Source organism: Copidosoma floridanum, unplaced genomic scaffold (assembly GCF_036245765.1).
Source record: "Copidosoma floridanum isolate Cflo_tuat_1 unplaced genomic scaffold, Cflo_Japanese_pri ptg000026l, whole genome shotgun sequence".
Taxonomy (NCBI): Eukaryota; Metazoa; Arthropoda; class Insecta; order Hymenoptera; family Encyrtidae; genus Copidosoma; species Copidosoma floridanum.
In genome coordinates, this window is record NW_028321903.1 from 1,299,914 (window position 1) to 1,318,607 (window position 18,694).

The window sequence follows — 18,694 nt, forward strand, 5'->3', positions numbered from 1 at the left end:
GCACTTGAGCACTGCTCTCCAAGACGACCAGACGCTTGTCCCGCTCACACTCACGACGCCTCTCACGCTGTAATCAACCCTCTTGTACAATATCAAATAAAGTGTTTTACCAAACATTGGTCCTTTGAGAGCCAGATTCCGTGAAGATGACCAGCGACCAGCAGCCCAGAGGACAGCTGGTGGTTCTACATTATTTGAAGCAATGTAAGTATAAGTGACAAACAAAGCGCGAACATGGCCGCTGCGATCGCCATACTGCCCGTGGCCTGGCACCAGTCGTTCGGCCACGGCAATGTCGAAGCCGTGTCGCCCTGCCCGCGTGAAATGTTGTGAGGGACTGCCGCGACTGACAGAGCTCGCGGTCCAGTCATTTGGCCCAGCTACGGCGGCAAGCAGGCTGTGTCGCTGACGGCCAAAGTTAACGAGTGGTACAGACGTGGCCCGGCTTTATCAAGCCACCATTGTTGCAATGATCCGCCGACGGCCTCCTTGTCGGCCGTGGCGGCCATCTTGTCCGCTCAAGCGCGTTGCCTGCCGATTCGACTCGAATTGTCGACCCCTTTAACACCGCCAGCTGTGTCTCGGTGGCATATTCCGCTTAAGCGTCGAATACTAATGTTTCAGAATGGACGAAGGCTGGACCGCGCTGTTCGGTGCTCAGTCGGCTCTCGCCGAGGTTGTTGGCCGGGCCAGCCCGCACCATTTATGAGATGGAGCCAGTCCGCTGGAGCTCGGGCATGTTAGAAGCGAGGTCGGAGTTGCTCGGTGGATATTGGGGCGATTTTCAAGCCAACCATCTCAAGCTCATCGAAGCTCCGCCACCGGAAAAGGCGTCTCGGTTGGTCCAGCTGAACACTGACGTGGAAGCGCACTACCTCGACGCACGGTCTTGCCTCTACGATGCGAGAGACTCCCTGGCGCCGGCACCTGTCCCTCCCAGGCCATTTCCGGGCCCAGAGAACCCGGCTTTGAGCCGTGGGCCTCGCTTGCCGAGAATCAGCATTCCGAACTTCTCCGGGAGACGAGAAGACTGGGAGAGCTTCCGTGATCTCTTCCGAGCGCTGATCCACGAGGACTGCCAACTTACCATCGTCGAGCGCCTGTTCTATTTGAAGTCGCTCGCTCAGGGAGACGCTAAGACGGCCCTCGATACGGTCCAGGTAGCTGAGGCCAATTACTCTACGGCATGGGCTCTGCTTGAAGCGCGCTACGAGCACAGCCGCCTTCTCGTCCACGACCATGTCACAGCCCTGTGGAACATCAAGCCACTCAGAGACGAGTCCGCCCGCGGGTTGCAGAGCCTCTTGGACACCCTGGAAGAACATCGCGACCAGCGTCGCGCTTTAGGTCGTCCCGTAGCCGGCTGGGACGATTGGTTTGTCTCGTGTGGAATGACTGGCATGGATCCAGCGACGAGGCGTGCATGGGAGGAGGAGCTCCAACGGTTGGAGAGTACCATTTCCGGCTCCGAGGTTGACGTTGCCACATTCGCCACCTTGACCGACTTTCTTCAGCGCCGTTGCCGCGCCGCTAGCTCTGTCGAAGCCTCGCAGCCCGCACGTCCCTTCAGTGGGACAGCCTCACGCTCGAACTCCTCGACATCAGGACGCAATAACTACGCCTTCGCCACGAGCAACGATACGCCGTCGTGCCCGGCGTGCCACGAGGGCCATTATCCCGGGCGTTGTGCGCAGTTCCAGGGGCTTGATGTACGCGCACGGAGGGAGCTCGTCTACCAGGCACTGCTGTACTTCAATTGCCTCCGACCCGGGCACGCTGTGAAGTACTGCCCCTCCCGGTCGGCTTGCTAATATTGCCGAGAGCAGCATCACAGCTCACTGCATGACGGTGCCCGTCGCCGCCGCTCAGGGCAGCCCGACGGCTCTACATCATCAAAGCAGCCCCGGACGGACCCGCCCACCTCTTCATCGGGAGAGCACTCGACTGACGCATCACCTCAAGCGTGACTAGCCGTGCTTCCGACCGCCCTCGTCCATCTGAGCGGTCCTCCTGGTCGTCGAGTTCCGGCCCAAGCGCTGATGAATGCGTGCTCCGAGGTCACCGTCATCTCTGCGACTCTTGTGCGCCTGGTCAGCGCACGACTAGAAACCATCGAAGCCAGCATTTCCGGCATTGGCGGCGAGTCCGCCGTCCGGTCCAGAGTCCGGGCCCATCTCCACCTAGAGCTTCCAGGGCTCGCACCACCGGTCGCGCTGACAGCGCTGTGTTTGCCCAGGCTCGGCCTGGTATACCCCTCCACCCCGTTGCACCCGGAGGCAATCCGGTAGTGGGCTGACTGCGAGGGCCTCGCCGATCCTTCGTTTGGCACGCCACAACGCGTCGACCTCCTCATCGGCACCGACTACTACCACTTGCTGCTACGACCCGGCTACACTCAACGAGGAGAAATCGTCAGGCAGCGCACAGTCTTCGGCTGGGTATTGGCAGGCCGTGCCGTCGGGCTCGCTCCAGGTACGTCGGCCGTCTGTGCAGCCGCCCAATTCGACGTGGCTCCGCCTTGGCACAACGAGCTAACCGCTCTGCTACAGCGATTCTGGGAGATGGAGGATCTTACTCAGGCTCACCGCCGCTCAGATGAGGACATCGAGTGCGAGCGTGCGTTCACAGACCACCGACGCGCCGCGAACGGACGGTACATCGTGCACCTCCCGCTGAAGGGCAGCGGTTCGCTTCTTCTTGGCGACAGTCTTCAGAGCGCCAAGAACTCCTTGGCAGCCCTGCAACGCCGGCTTCGGCGAAGCCCCGACATGGCTGTGGAGTATAGTCGATTCATGGCTGACTATCTCGCGATGGGCCACATGCGCCCACTCACCAGCACTGAGCTTGCAGCTACAGCTGGGCGGCCCGTCAACTACATCCATCATCATGGCATCTGGCAGCATGCTGTTCGCAGGCGCAAGCTCCGAGTAGTCTTCAACGCGTCCAACCCGACTTCCAGTGGCCACAGCTTGAATGACGTCCTCCACGCTGGACCCAGACTCCAAGCCGCGCTCCCATCGGTGCTCATGCGCTGGCGGCGGCACCGCATCGCCTTCTGCAGCGACATCCGCATAATGTTCCGGCAGATTTGGATCGACTACCGTGACGTCGACCTGCAGCGGATCGTCTGGGCTGCCGATCCCAGCCAGCCTCCAACCCACTACCAGCTGCTCACTGTGACTTACGGCGAATCGTGCTCGCCTTACCTGTCGCTGCGTACCCTCAAACAGCTATGCCAGGACGAAGGCCACAACTGGCCCGAAGCTGTGTCAGCCACCCTGTGTGACCGCTACGCCGACGACTTTCTCTCCAGGGCCGACGACGTCACCGCGGCTCGGCGCCTCGGCGACCAGCTGAGCGGGCTCATGAAGGCCGGCGGCTTTCCCCTGCGGAAGTGGGTGGCCAATGTCCGCGAGCTGCTCGACGATCTGCCTGACGATGTCCGCTTACGTCCGACCTGGGAGCAGCTCAACGCTGAAGGCCTCGTCAGCGAGCTCGGGGTCAAGTGGGATCCACCGTTGGACTGCTTTCAGTTGACGCCTCCACCACTCCAGCCGCAGAGCACAAAGCGGACGATGCTCGCGGCGCTCGCGGGTCTGTTCAACCCATGCGGCTGGCTCGCGCCGATCGTGTTGAATGCCAAGCTCTTGCTCCAGGATCTCTGGCGCGCCAGACTGGGCTGGGACGAGCCTGCGCCGATCTCAATGACTCGCCGATGGGCGGAATTTACCGCCGAGCTCCAGGCCACCTTCACCTTACCGCGCTGGATCGGAATCGGGCCTTCTTCCAAGCTTCACCTGCACGGCTTTTCGGACGCCAGTCGCCGCGTGATGGCAGCCGTCATCTACTCTCGCCTCGCGCCCAGGGCTGGACCGGCGCTCTGCCACATTATTCTGGCTCGGACGAAGCTCTCGCCGATTCGCTCGCTCAAGTCGGCGCCAGAGACATCCGCGCGCATGACGATTCCGCGCCTCGAGCTCCGCGCCACACTGATTGCCGCCAAGCTCCTGCGGACCACTGCCGACGAGCTACGCGTACCTGTCGACCGCTGTCACGCATGGTGCGACTCACAGATCGTTCTGCACTGGCTGCGTTCCGACAGGCCAACCAACAACGTGCTGATCGACAACTATGTCGCCCAAATCCAGGAAATCCTGCCTTCGAGCGTCTGGCGATACGTGCCGACCCAGTCAAATCCAGCCGACCTCGCGACCAGAGGTGCCGACATGACCGGCCTTCGCTCGCAGCGCACTTGGTGGGAGGGCCCCGCTTGGCTCGCCGAGGACGTCGACTCGTGGCCCCTAGACCCGCTCCCCGCACCAAACCAGCATTCATCCATCTGCTGCGTAGTCGACGCCAGCTACCTCGAGCAATTCTCCAACTTACGCATGCTACTAAGCTTCCTCGTACACATTCGTCGATTTGTCCGGAGCCGCTTGGGCAGGGGCCCCGTGCTTTCGGTCGCTTCACCTCTTACGCCGACCGAACTCCACGACGCTTTTCTCGCGTGTGTACGCCTCAGCCAGGAGAGATCATTCTCGGACGACCTCCAGTGTCTTTGACGGGGCGAACGTCTGCGGAAGACGAACCCCTTGGTACCGTTAGCAGCCTTCCTCGATGATGACGGGATTCTGCGCGTCGGCGGGCGGCTCGAGCATTCACCGCTGACCTACGAGGAGTGGCACCCGCCAATTCTCAGCGGTGCCTCTTCCCTCGCTTCCATGGTCATCGCCTGGGCGCACTCTCAGGCGCTGCACGGTGGATACCGTGTCACCAGTGCCTACGTCTGTAAGCGCGCTTGGCTCCTCGGTGGGCCCCGGATGATCGAGGCTCACCTCCGCAGGTGCGTCGTCTGCATCCGGCTGCGAGCGCGACCGGCGACTCAACTCATGGCCCCACTGCCGTCGTCTCGAGTCTCCCCTTCTCGTGCCTTTGCCTGCACCGGAGTGGACTACGCCGGCCCTTTCCATGTACTCTCCGCCAGAGGACGAGGAGTCCGGACCACGAAAGGCTACATCGCCGTTTTTGTGTGCCTCGCCACCAAGGCCCTACACCTGGAGCTGGTCGACGATCTCTCGGCTGCGTCCTTCTTGGGCACCCTCCACCGATTTGCTGGACGCCGCGGTCGGCCCGGTGAGATATGGAGCGACAACGCGACTTGCTTCCGCCGCGCTGATGTTGAGCTGCGCGATGCCTTACTGACAGCCAAGCTGGACTGGGGATTGGTCGCGGGCTTTCTCGCCGATCAAGGAATTGCTTGGAAGTTCATTCCACCGGGTGCTTCTCACTTTGGTGGCTTGTGGGAGGCCGCCGTCAAGTCAACCAAAAGTCACCTCCAGCGCGTCATGGGGTCGCGCCATCTCACCTACGAGGAATTTTCCACGGTGCTCGTTAGCATCGAGATGGTCTTAAATAGCCGACCACTGACACCGCTATCTGGAGACACTGGAGACCTCGATATTCTCACCCCTGGGCACTTCCTTGTCGGTGGCCCTCTCAACTCCATCGTTCTGCCCGGCCCCCCTGCGGAGAGCTTGGATGCGCTCGCCCACTGGGAGCTCATTCGGGGGGTCCGCGCCCAGTTTTGGTCCCGCTGGAGCCGAGAATACCTCAACACACTCCAACAGCAGTCAAAATGAACTACTCCTCGCCGGAACTTCATCGTCGGCGATGTGGTCGTCCTCCTCGACGCTACACTTCTGCAGTCCAGCGGCCGATGACCGATCGGCCGTGTCATCAGCGTCCACCCGGGAGCCGACGGCTTTGTCCGCGCTGCTACCCTCAAGACAGCGACTGGCGTGTACAAGCAATCCATCACCAAGATGGTCTTGCTGCCTGTGTCAGCGCCTCCCGCGGCTCCGCCACCTTCAGCAGACTCCCCGACCGACCCCGGTTTGGCGGGCGGCACGTAGTTATTCGATCCAGGATCGAGGCGGGCGGATTGTTTCGTTTTGCGCCCGAGCGCGACAGCCGAGCGAGGCGCTGCGTGCACTTCCGCCATGCTCACGGGCTTCCGCCTTGCCAGGAGCCGCCTCTACGTTCGGGCACTTGAGCACTGCTCTCCAAGACGACCAGACGCTTGTCCCGCTCACACTCACGACGCCTCTCACGCTGTAATCAACCCTCTTGTACAATATCAAATAAAGTGTTTTACCAAACAACCGTTGATGCTTTCTTGGCAGCGTTTAGCCGTTTTTGTGCACGCAGAGGTACTTGCTCGACTTTAATTTCAGATAACGCCTCAACATTTAAGGGAGCTGCCTTGGAGCTCAATGAATTGTTCAACGAGTCATTTGCATTTGTCGAGGGCGTCAACAGCCAGCTAGCCATGAGAGGGATAAAGTGGACATTCATACCTCCTCGAGTGCCGCACTTTGGCGGCACATGGGAGTCAGCAGTCAAGTCCTTCAAGCACCACTTCAAGAGGGTGGTTGGAACATCAACCTTCACCTTTGAAGAATTGGCATTTTTATGTGCCAAGATAGAGGCCTGCTTGAGCTCACTCCCTCTTTGTCCCCTCATCTCCGATGAATCTTCAGCTGTTGCTCTGACTCCAGCGCATTTTTTAGTGGGTTCTTTGCTACTGGCTTACCCTGAGCCCTACTGTAAGAAGCCAACTTCGTCAAACAGAGTCAGCCATTGGAGACTACTGACTAACCTCAGAGACTCCTTTTGGGCCAGGTGGAAAAAGGAGGTGCTGCATCACAAGCAGCTTCGCAACAAGTGGCTGAAGCCCCAGCCAAATCTACAGGTCGGTGACATCGTTCTCATAAAAGAGGACAATATTCCACCAAGCCATTGGCCATTGGGTCGGGTAACGATAACTCACAAAGAAGATGACAATTTGGTACGTGCAGTAACTGTACAGACGGCCACATCCACCTTTAGGCGACCAGTGGTCAAATTAGTGAAACTACCCACTGAATCGGAGCTTCAACGTTGTTATCAAGATCACTTCAAGAACCAAGCTAGTGACTAAGTGCAGTGAAGGTAACACTAACAGTTGACATATTAAAAGTTCGATAGTTTACTTTGTTTTTTATGATTCTGACCGTTAGTTTCTTCTACTAATTAGATGTTATTTGTAACTCTTCCCTTAATCATTCTGGATTACACATTTTTTTTTACATTTAAAAATTCAAATTTGACCTATTATTTCTATTAGTGATAGCTTATCTTTAGTATTTTTGCCTGCCAAAGGACTTTTCAACTATGAAGTTTACGTAAAATCTAGATGATTTCCTTTTTTTTCTTATAAGCAAATTTGCTTCTTTTGAGTTGATTCCTCTCGTTTTTGACGCAAGTGGCGTCAGAGCGGGCGGCTATGGTCACGGGAGAATAGGATTGTAACACCAAGCCGACGGTGAGCCCCAGCAGCGGCGCTATTACATTCCTCCGCCAGTGGAGCGGCAGTGGGGAGCTCTCGTGGGTGTTACGAATGTAGTGGTTTGCTTACTACAGATTCTATTTCCAAGTTCCACAGTCCAAACACACATGCTCTCACGAGGATATTCCTGCCCCGGCTCCTCGAGCGCTCGGGCTTCTTAACGCAACGAGGCCCCGCGCTTGCTCTCTTCGCCTACAGACTGATGTGCGAGTAACACCTGCGGGAGAGCCTGTTTTCTGCTGCTGAGTCGGGACAGTTTTTCAAGCACATCATGCTATTCAATAATTATGTGCTACCTTTCTACTTTTGCTGCTTGGGATCTAATCCTTCTCGTCCTCGGCTTGGTGAGCCTAGTTTTACATTCAAGACAGTTTCTTTCTCTTTAAATCGAAAATCAGCGTTTTCTAGCTGTATTTAAACATTAATTTTTTTTCTTCCGCGCAACTTGACAATATTAAAGCAACGTAGATCGTATTTCTTTTGGATAAATGTAGTTGAATTCTTTTGCTAAAATTATAGTTGTTTGTTGATTTAAGATACGCATCCAACTTCTTATTTCGTCATTGCTTTCCTTTAGATAACCATTCATACCATAATACTAATTAAATCGTAATCCTGCTGACGCTCTCTACTCGACACTTTCTTCAATAAGTTTCGAGTGAGCTAAGCAGTTCACTTAATACTAGCAACCTTACTAACTAGCAATGTTGAAAGAATTATATTTTTTACTAAGCATGAATTACTAGACATTTACTAAACATGAATATTAAGGTAATATTTTTAACATAAACTTTATAACAAAAATCAAAATAAGTGTGCAATCATTGTTTTTTATATAATACGTAACCTCTTACTTACTTAACGTAACTATTTATTCGAAACGTTTCATGATAATTGTTTTCATCAAAATGAATGTAGTCACATCAGCGTATTATTCAACTGGAAATGGGATGCGTTTACCGAAGTGTAAGAATTCAATCAATAAAAGTACATATAAGCGAGCACAAGGCATTACTAACAATTGGCTAATGGAAAATACAATTATTCATTATATGAATCAAAGTGTCAACAAAAAGCATATTTAGAAATTATAAACACTATAAAGAAGCACGAAACTATAAGAACTTAAAAACATATCGTGCTTAAAGTATTTTATTTATCAAACAAAAAAATTTAATCAATTTAATGAACAAGTGTAAGATCAATAACGATACATTCAAATAACATAAAATTATCAAAAACATTGAAATGTAAGCTAACGAATCAAATATAATTATATCGACGGTTATGCAGAAGAAGGAGTCAGCTTAAAGTTTGGATAAAGGTGTCAGTTCTGAATTCGATTAAAAAATGTGTCAGCTCGAACTTATGCTGAAGAAGGTGTCAGTTTAATTTTGAGTTAAAAAGGTGTCAGTTAAAAACAAATTTTTTCCCTTGGTTTTGTAATGATAGCATTGATTAAAGCTCAATCCCTATGTTTTTTTCAAGACTCGAAGACATATTTATTAATTTATTATTATCTAAATGCTATTTAGTATAAAATACGCTCTGTAACTAATCCCAAGTATTTAATCTCAATTAACCCAACAAAGTAACTGGTATTTAAATAACATTATACCTATTTACTAAATAAATAAAATCACAAACAACTAATCCCCAATAACTTAATGCGCTAGCTTGCCTGCAGATTTGTTTATTTCCAAATAATCAGAATTCCAAACAGCTAATCCCTAATGACTCAATGCACTCGTTTGTCTGCACTTTTGTTTATTTTCTTAAACTTAACACACTTACAAGCTCTTCTTTAAAATTAAAGAAGAGTAAAACATCTAAGTAATAAGTACAACTTATGCTAAATTTAGAATAAATTTTAATTTACGAAAGCATACGCAATTAAAGGTTAAGCTTTTCGGTACATACTATGAACATATGTAAGTTCTTGTTTTAAAAATTGTGTAGTGTGTTAGCTCAATTGGATACGCACTTTGTTTTGGACCTACAGGTTGTGAGTTCGAGACACTCAAGGTCACTTTTTTTTTTTTTTTTTTTTTTTCGTATTAAGTTACTCAAAGCACTAGCTTGTGTGCCCTTTCATTTATTTACTAAGTATTGTACATTTTAAGAGCGTATTTTAATGCCGAGTAATCCGAAGCGCTCGTTCAGCCGTGCTTTTAAGTATATATTGATTAAGTCTTTAACATTTTGAGAGCCTAATTCCAAGTTTTTTGAAGCGCTCGCGTGTGTGCGCTTTAATATATGAAATAAATTTACTTACAATGAATATCATAATAAACAAAATAATTTTCATAATTAACATTAAAATGCATTATAAAGTTACGATGTAATATTAGAACTGTTTACAATAAGTAATAAAAGCGCACACAAGCGAGCGCTTCAAGTTACTTGAGATTAGGCTCTCAAAATGTTGAATTCTTGATAAAAAAATAAAAGCGTAGCTAAGCGGGCGTGTCGGGATACTGGGGATTACATGCTTAAGGTGTTGGGTGTTACTTACTAAAAAAAACGAGTGGACCAGTAAGCGCATTGGGTTTTTTTTTTACATTACGACTAATAAGTATATTTAAGCATGAGCGGACCGAGCGTATTGGGTTATTGGCATTGATTTCATGCATGCAAGTTTTCCTATAGTTAATCATTTATAAATATATAAATAGCTGAACCCATTCAAATACGAAATAATAAAAAAAAAAGTGAATCTTAGAGTCTTGACCTCACAGTAGTTGGGTCCAAAAGAGGGTGCGTATCCAATTGAGCTAACACACTACACGACCTGAGTAAACAAAAACTTACATATGTTGATAGTGTGTACCGGAACTTAACCGTTATTTGTAAAAGAAGAGAGTTTACAACTTCTTAATCCCAAAACGCCCGTTCTTCTGCACTTTTATTTATTTATTATGTATTTTACTGCTCTAGAGCCTAATATCAAGTAACTTGAAGAGCTTACTTGTGTGCGCGTTTATTATTTATTGTAAACAGTTCTAATATTATATTATAACTTTATAATGCTTTTTTATGCTAATAAGAAAAAGTATTTTGTGTATTATATAGTAATTATAAGTAAATTTATTTAATATATAAACTTTTGCCAAACTTTACCGATGGCACTGAGCCAAACTTTATTTGAACTTGTCAATTTTCATAGGCATAAGTTTTTATTGAGTTCTTAGAAAGTTCTTAGGAAGTTTATTTATATTTATCAAAAATTAAGTGGAAAATTTATAGTTATAGATTGATTTTAGTTTAGTATTGAGAAAGTTTTTTATAACTTTTTTAAAAACTACTTAAAAACTTTTTTTTAGTTATTTCAAACTTTTTATTAAAAAAAAATGTTTGAACAACAATATTCTTAAAAACGTATAAATTTGACAAATTTTTATTAACTTCGTCTCATTAATAGAAAGAATTTTTTTAGAAAAAAAAATCATTATCATAATTTATTAATCATAGGTGAACTGGCTATATTTTTTAAAATAAACAATAAATGATGTACAAGTTGATTACACAAGCTATTTTTAATTCCATTATCCTGTTATTCAAACAGATCATGGTAAGAATACAGCTGAGAGATCCTGTGCCTCAATGAATAGAATAAGTTGCTCATAAACTGAATCCATGGACCCTAGAGAATACAAAAATTTCACGAAGATCAATCATCTTTTCAATAAAAGAACATTTTGAAAATGAGTAGTAAAAAGGCAACTTATCTAATTAGGCTTCATTGAGGAATCGATTAAAAAACCCATGATTTTGTACAGCTTTCTGCGGACAGATTAAGCTACCAGCACACGTTCGTCTCTGCACCTGAACAAGCAGCATTTAAATAAACATGGCCTAAACAGCGAAAATCTGAAAATAATTTTATGTTAATTGTTGTAAGTTGTTATTATACCTATTATAAGTTATTGCAATCCTGATTTTGATCGGTTTATAATGATTGCGAAAAAAATTTTGCGTTAAATGGTGATATGACTGAGTTGTGAAACATTCAGTTCGTAAATCAAATAAAATAAAAGCTTGAAAAAGCCGAGAGACGTTCAACATTTATTAAAAAGAAACAAAGTTTAAAACGAAAAATTCCTGAAAAATTACTTTAACTTTTTTGCCACTTACACATTCATCCAACGAACAACAGCTTTTCACTGTCAGCCAAGAAATCAATTGAAATATTCATCACTTGAACGAGAAAACCTATGCAGAATCCAGCTATGCCCCCATCAGCAATCTTAGCTTGCACGTTTTTTGAAAATGGCAATGACGACGTTGTATAGGTTATACAAAACTGTGGATTAAAAAAATTGGTGGCGATGTTACAATCCGTTGAGGTACTATAAAATCAAACATTGCTCTCCAAGATAAACACAACAGCTTGATCGACACTCTTATTTGTACGCATTAATTCGACATCATTTTTTCTAAATCCGACTCATTACTTCCCTGAGAAAAAATAAATATTCAAGCTGATTCACCAACTAAAAAACTGGCAGCAAGTTGCTGTGACGAGAAAATTTTTTTGACACAAAACGTTTGCCACAAAAAAAAAAAAAACGTTCGTTTATTTAAATTACATAGAATACAAATGAACGCTCTTTTTTTTACGTGGCAAACGTTGTGTCGTTGAGTGTCGAAAAAATTTGCACGTGAATGTTCTGTGTTGTTGTTCCCTAGTACTGCAGTCCAATAAAAACCAATAAAAAAACGGTCAGTTTGATTGCACAAAATGAAGACCCAATAAAAATTTTATTGTTTCCTATTTGCCACTTATATGGCAAATTTATTTTATTCGAGTTCATAGTAAAGAGCCCATAATTTTTTTTCAAATAATAGTTTTTAAGATCGTATTTTCAGAGCCAAATAAATAGTTTATTGGAGTTTATAGGAATAATATTGAATCTAATCATATGAGGTAATCGTATAATACATTTTATGTGTGTTTATAGTTGTTCGTTAATAAAATTTTTATACGTTTTTATGAGTAAAAACCCTTCAAATTTTTACTGAAAAGAATTTTGTTGAACCATTGGAAGACTTTATAAGATAATTCTTATAATTTCTTTATTGTATTTTATAGTCAAATCGCAATTTATAACCATGCTTGTGATATTATCAAACGTTTGCAAATATATGAGGTAATTTTTTTTTTATTGCAATTTAAAAGAAAAGTGCATTTTTTAACTATGCTCATAAAGTTATATGTTTGGAATTCCACGTATCCAAATTGGGGTATACGGGTGCAAAAAATACTGATGATGGCCGCAATTTATTGAAATTTATTAGTTTCTCCCGGTTTATCAGTGTGCATAAATTTATTTTGTTTAATTTTTAGGCATCGATCCCTTTATCCACAACTTTGTTTTTTCTTAGGATACTAGTTAATTTCTAGTTCGCATGTATGCTGTAACAAGCTTTAATTCTCCTACACGTAATGTTTTCTAATGATTATCATTTTTGAGTTTGCTAAATAATAAATATCTACATAAATTGATGTTTAACATTCGTTATTAATTTTTTGCAGCTTACATCATAAATAAAAAGTTTACAGCTGACGGGACTCATCTGTAAAACCATCATGTAACTTATGCTTTCAATACGATAAATGAATTCTATATAAACTTAAGTATCGCATACAGCCCGTACATTATTTTTGGTAAATAGTTAACGTGTTATTTGCAAAGTGGAATTTAGGATAAGTTTGATTTTATAGGAATAATAATTTAACTCTTACTTCTATATAACTATTTAGAAATATTTCGACTTATAATTATATTGTCTTCATCAGTTATTTGTGTTTTAATTTGAGAATCACCATTTTATAGCATATATAGTTATTTAATCTCATTAGGTAATTATTGCATACTATATGTAACTTATCTAATTAATGTTATACACGCTTTTTATAATCTGTACGTTGGATTATTTGTCTATTATTTATTATACAGTGAGCGCTTATAGTAAATAAAAGTTTATTGATACTTATCCAGTTTTGGCAATAAAACTTACATATGAATGCATACAAATCGTAAAGATATAGGCAAACGCATGTCGGTCATTATTGATTGCAGTACTTTTTAAATAAATCACTTTTTATGATCGATTTTACGTTTAGTTTAATGTACCATCTTCTTCAGTGGATGATTTTTTGTCTAACATCGAAACGGGAATCTTATACAGTTTTCAATACAAAATTTTACTACTCAATACGAACCAAGAGAAATAATTATATAAATAGCTAATAAGTGAAATAAGTTCCAACAGATTTTAAACAATCGCGCTCAGAAATCACGTTTTTCTTATAAATTCCAATAAAATTTATCGGTCAAAAGTAGAGCTACAGGTATATCTACAAATGACGATAAGAATCCATAAGAAACTAATTATGTAGTAGTACAAATTCTGTTAAAAATCATAATACAAAGCAAGTACACTAGTTTAGTAGTACCAAATAACTACAATTGAGATTGGGCAGGTATTCTCAATAAGAACCAATAATATCAATGCCTCAAATCGCTGTTATGTATAATAAAAACCAATATTTCCTTAAAAGTATCGTGCCTTGTTCGAATTTTCCTTGTAAATTCCAATACAAAGTTAAATTTTAATGCAGGGCTTTTAGATTTTAGATACACCTGCAAAGTCGAATAATCGAATATGCAGTTGTAAAGTATTAATGTTGGGTGTATGGGAAGGTGGAACCGGAGCAATAAGAAGGCAGGCACCTTAACTAGAATGTATATATATATATACATATATACATATATATATATACATAGATATTCATGTATTCAATTACAGTAAAGAGTACATATCGAGTATTCGTGTACAGAGTAGGCCAGAGACTGCCGAACATTCGGTGCTCAACTAAGATAATCGGCGCTCGGAACTGTACGCGTGTGACTCACTCACCGATTTGGTAGCCGGACGGGGTGAGCGTCGGGGAAAAGGCAAATCACTCCCCATCTGAATTAATTGATCTACGTGTCGCTTACGTACAACGCCTGGTGCTAACCAACTTCATTTGTCGAAGGTGTTATTTGTTTTTTAATCTTAGCTTCGACTCTTTTACCACCTGCAACCCCGTAATTGTCTACCAAGACCGAGTCACCCTCCTGGAGGATGACCTTCCTATCGCCCTTACGCACCGCAATCTGAGCTTGTTGTCTTTCAAACATGGTGTCTGCTATCCTAGGCCTCATCAAATCAAATCGTGTTCTCATTTCACGTCTACAAAAACTGCGTCCTGTTGTACAGTGCGGCGTACTACGGTAATCCATTAAAAATATGTTAATTGCGTCTTGCAGTGTCTCTCCCCCTTTTACAATCTTTTCGACCTTATGTTTAAAAGTATTGACAAAATTTTCAGCCGCACCATTTGTTGCTGGGTGATAAGGAGGAGTATTCTTTACGCTGCTCTGCTTAAGAAACATACCAAATTCCTCGCTCCTAAACTGTGGACCATTGTCCGTTACCAAGCGTAATGGATCACCGTATCTAGCAAATAACTCTTTAATTTTAAGCACTAAATTAGTGGCCTTCGTATTTTGTTTAAAGTTAATTATTTCCGGCCATTTCGAGTGCGCATCTAACACAACGAGGTACATGCTACCATAAAACGGCCCCAAAAAATCAGCATGCACACGGCTCCAAACTTTCTCCGGCCATGGCCAAGGTGTTAAAACAGTGTGAGCGGGTTTTTTTGCTCTTCCAAACAAATTCTACACGATTTAACCATTACTTCAATGTCGCCGTCAATATGCGGCCACCACACATAAGACCTGGCTAACATTTTTATCTTAACTATTCCCATATAAGATTAATGGAATTCGCGCAATACCACGTCTTGCAGCCTTTCAGGAATATTAATCCTGTTTCCCCATGTTCATAAAATCTGCTTGAGCTTACTGGCTGGATATGGGGGGAGGATGAGATGCACGTGGGCGCAATGATCGCCTATATTGAAACTCAGAACACACTTTATTGAACATCTTACTTGTGTTTTATACAGGTGGTTAAACCGTCCAAAGCACCAATCAAAGCAGGGTCGTGCTCGACCCTCGAGAGAAAACAATAATAGTAAGAAACTTAATGGTATAGGTATTATAGAAAATCACGACGCTTCTCCTTTTGACACGCTGTTGGCTCTCTCCGTGCTTCTTGCAGAGCTCTCCACTATTTTTCCACAGTCTTGACAGGCTCCGTTGCTGCGATGGTGGCGCTGGCGTGGGCGTGTGGCGCGGAAAAACCAAACATACCGCCCGCCTCGTTCCAGGAACGATTGCACGTGGTTCATTTGTGGCCATTATGAGCCTGGCCGCCCGCCGTGAGCCCGGTAGCTGGTCCGACCAGGATTGTCTGTTGCGTGATCAGCACGCTCAATGACGGGAAGCCGGGCAATATTGGTGATAGGACGGACGTACCCTTCCGAGGCAGTTCTTACCCGAATGACGTGGATGGACCCATCTGGTCCTGGTTTGACGTCGACGATTCGGCCCAGTGGCCACTTCCCGATAGAGTTCAAAAGCACAAGGGTCCAATGGGTCAGGCGGTCTAGGTTTTCAGAAGTGTTGGTGGCAGGCAGAGAAGTAAGGGGTCCTCCGATCAGAAAGTGAGCTGGCGTGAGCATGTCCAAGTCCTCCGTATCTCCAGATAACAAGCCCAGAGAGCGACAGTTGAGAATCATTTTAATCTCTGCAAGCAGGGTTGAAAACTCCTTGACTTAACCCCAGCTTCCCATAAGCCTCCAAAGTGTGGGGCGGATGGCGGAATAAAATGCCAGTCGATTCCCTCGTTGGCCAGACTCTCAGCCACTGAATCCCAGTCGTGGTTGGCCCCAGCCATCAGTTGCTTGAGTTCGTGATCTGCCCCGTGGAAGTTTGTTGCGTTGTCGCTCCAGATTTCCTTCGGTTTTCCTCTGCGGCCTATGAAGCGAGTGAGTGCACCGAGGAAACTCGCTGTTGTTAGGTCTCCAACAGGTTCAAGGTGTAGGGCTTTTGACCACATGCAGACAAAAACAGCGACGTATCCCTTGACCGACTTGGCACCTCGACCCTTGGATCGGAGGATGGAGAAATGTCCCGCGTAGTCTACTCCAGTTCGGCTGAAGGGCCGAGCGGGCGTCACGCGTGCTGTTGGCAAGGGAGCCATGAATTGGTGAAGGGGTCGAGCTGGTGCTTTCGAGCATACAACGCACTGATGAACTCGTCGCTTTATCTCCACTGCTTCTGCAACGATCCAAGCCCGTCGCATGACGTGCGAGTACGTTGAGCGAAAGCCGCCGTGCAAGGCTCGCTGATGTGCCCAGTCGATCACTAGCCTCGACAAAGGACATCTAGCATCCAGGACTGGTGGGTGTTTCTCTTCATAAGCAAGTGGCGAGTGACGAAGACGGCCGCTGACTCGTAGTATGCCTTCATCGTCCAAGAAGGCGCTTAGCCGGCTGAGGGGTCTTGATGTCGGCAGAAAAGTAACGAACTTGACTGAGTTTAGCGCAGCAAAGAAAACTGTGCTGGAGTTCTGCGACCGTGATTGGAGCTTCGGATTTCATGCAATCGGGTATTCTGATACCAGTCATGAGTTTCTCACACTCGATACGAGCCCTTAGTATCAAGATAAACCGTCGGCATCTGACGAGCACTCGGAGCATGCGCAGCAAATTAGAAAAGTCGTCCATGAAATCGCGGCTTCCTTGCAAGATGGTCCGGCAGGTGGTTGACGCGATGGTGTGTCGATCTCCGTCGTAGTGACCGGTTGGAGAAGGCGGCTGCTGTAAGGTTGAGGGACACGTTTAAGGTGGGCCTGTTAGCCAAGACGGGCTGGTCCATCAGAGGATGTTGTATTGAAGAGTCGAAGGTTCCGCACCCCTGGTAGCGATGTTAGCCGGGTTGTCGCTGGAGGGAACGTAGCGCCAGGTACCGTGAGCTGTGAGTTCCTGAATGTAATGGACATAATTGTTGACAAGATCGTTCCCAACAGGCTCGCTGGAGTGTAGCCAGCTGAGTACCGTGCTCGAGTCACTCCAAAGGTAATACGTGCAATCCAAGATCGTCAAGCTCGCATCCACGAGTCTGAGTAGGCGAGCAGCAAGAAGAGCAGCTTTCAGCTCTAATCGGGGAATAGTCATCCGTGTATTCTGTCGCTCCGGTGGAACGAGACTTTTGATCGGAGAAAGCTTTGTCTTCGCGCTGATGAGACTCACATTTACCGTGCCAGATTCCTGCTCGACTCTGATGTAGACCACCGTCGCCAAGGCTCTTCTGCTCGCGTCGGCAAATGCGTGTAGTTGGATCGAACTGGCCGGGGACGGTTGAAGCCATCGAGTAAGGGTGAGTAGGGAGACGTCAGAGAGCTTGGAGCGAAATGACTCCCATCCCGCTTTGTCAGTGTATCGCTCTTGTTGAATGCAGGGGGGGAAAACCGAAAGCAATCAGCACTCGGATCCCAAGCAATTCCCAACTCATTCACTGGACCATCCGTGGTGAAGTGAAGCCAACTCGGTCGCAGAAAATCTTCGACTTTCAAATCGTGCAAGAGAGATGGCGTGTTTGAGACCCACTTCTTGAGTACGAAGCCGCCCGCCTTCAGGAGTTGAACCAGTTGATCTCTGCGCTCTCTGGCCGTGTCCTCGTCGTCTGCGCCAGTCAAGAAGTCGTCGACATAAAGATTTTGGTGGATCAACTGCTTCAGGAACGGCAGCTCCTTCGTCCTCGCACAGTTGCGTTAGAGTCTTCAACGCCAAATAAGGTGCGCTAGCCTCTCCGTAGATGACTGTAAGCAAGACGTAGAGAGTCTCCGACTCATTTTCACCTTGACTCCAGATGACTCGTAAATGCACGTCCTCCTTTCGGATTTGTATCTGATGGAACATCATCTTGATGTCTGCACAGAAGGCTACTCGGTAAAGTCTCCACTGAGTGAGGACACTGACAATGTCATTTTGTAGTTTGGGCTCTGGATAGAGAGCGTCGTTCAGACTGTATCCCGTTGAGGTGGGGCTCGAGGCGTTCAAAACAACGCGAAGGCGCCGCCCGCCATCACTGCGCTGCCAGATGGCGTGATGAGGTATATAGTTAACCCTCTGAGGGCAGTTCTCCATCTCCTGCTCCGACACTGGACGCATGTGGCCTAATCGGATGTATTCGCTCATAGCCTGGTTTAAGCCGTCTCCAAGTAGATCGATATAGTCTTCTTTGACAGGGAGAGGGACGACATATCTGCTACTGCTGTCTCTCGAGTGGTGCTAAGCGTAACAAGCTTCGCACTTGGCATCAGCTGAAGAGACTCGAACTACAC

The 18,694-nt window shown here is 46.3% G+C and overlaps 3 protein-coding genes across 3 annotated transcripts; 2 read left to right on the forward strand and 1 right to left on the reverse strand.

The window, feature by feature from the left end:
- The first annotated feature begins 234 nt into the window (after window positions 1–234).
- On the forward strand, window positions 235–5,639 carry LOC111643396 (uncharacterized). Its single transcript, XM_089595648.1, has 6 exons — window positions 235–329; window positions 381–526; window positions 625–1,709; window positions 2,058–2,246; window positions 2,289–4,554; window positions 4,606–5,639. Exons 1-6 carry the CDS (start codon window positions 235–237, stop codon window positions 5,637–5,639), a joined length of 4,815 nt encoding a protein of 1,604 aa, XP_089451774.1.
- A 183-nt stretch (window positions 5,640–5,822) lies between these two features.
- Window positions 5,823–6,979, forward strand: LOC149373812 (uncharacterized). Its single transcript, XM_089595649.1, has 2 exons — window positions 5,823–5,892; window positions 6,234–6,979. The coding sequence occupies exons 1-2, from the start codon at window positions 5,823–5,825 to the stop codon at window positions 6,977–6,979; spliced, it is 816 nt and encodes a 271-aa protein (XP_089451775.1).
- A 9,102-nt stretch (window positions 6,980–16,081) lies between these two features.
- On the reverse strand, window positions 16,082–17,525 carry LOC149373813 (uncharacterized). The gene is made up of 3 exons (XM_089595650.1): window positions 17,262–17,525; window positions 17,034–17,168; window positions 16,082–16,936 (listed from the first exon to the last, which is right to left on the reverse strand). The coding sequence occupies exons 1-3, from the start codon at window positions 17,523–17,525 to the stop codon at window positions 16,082–16,084; spliced, it is 1,254 nt and encodes a 417-aa protein (XP_089451776.1).
- Window positions 17,526–18,694: the final 1,169 nt, after the last annotated feature.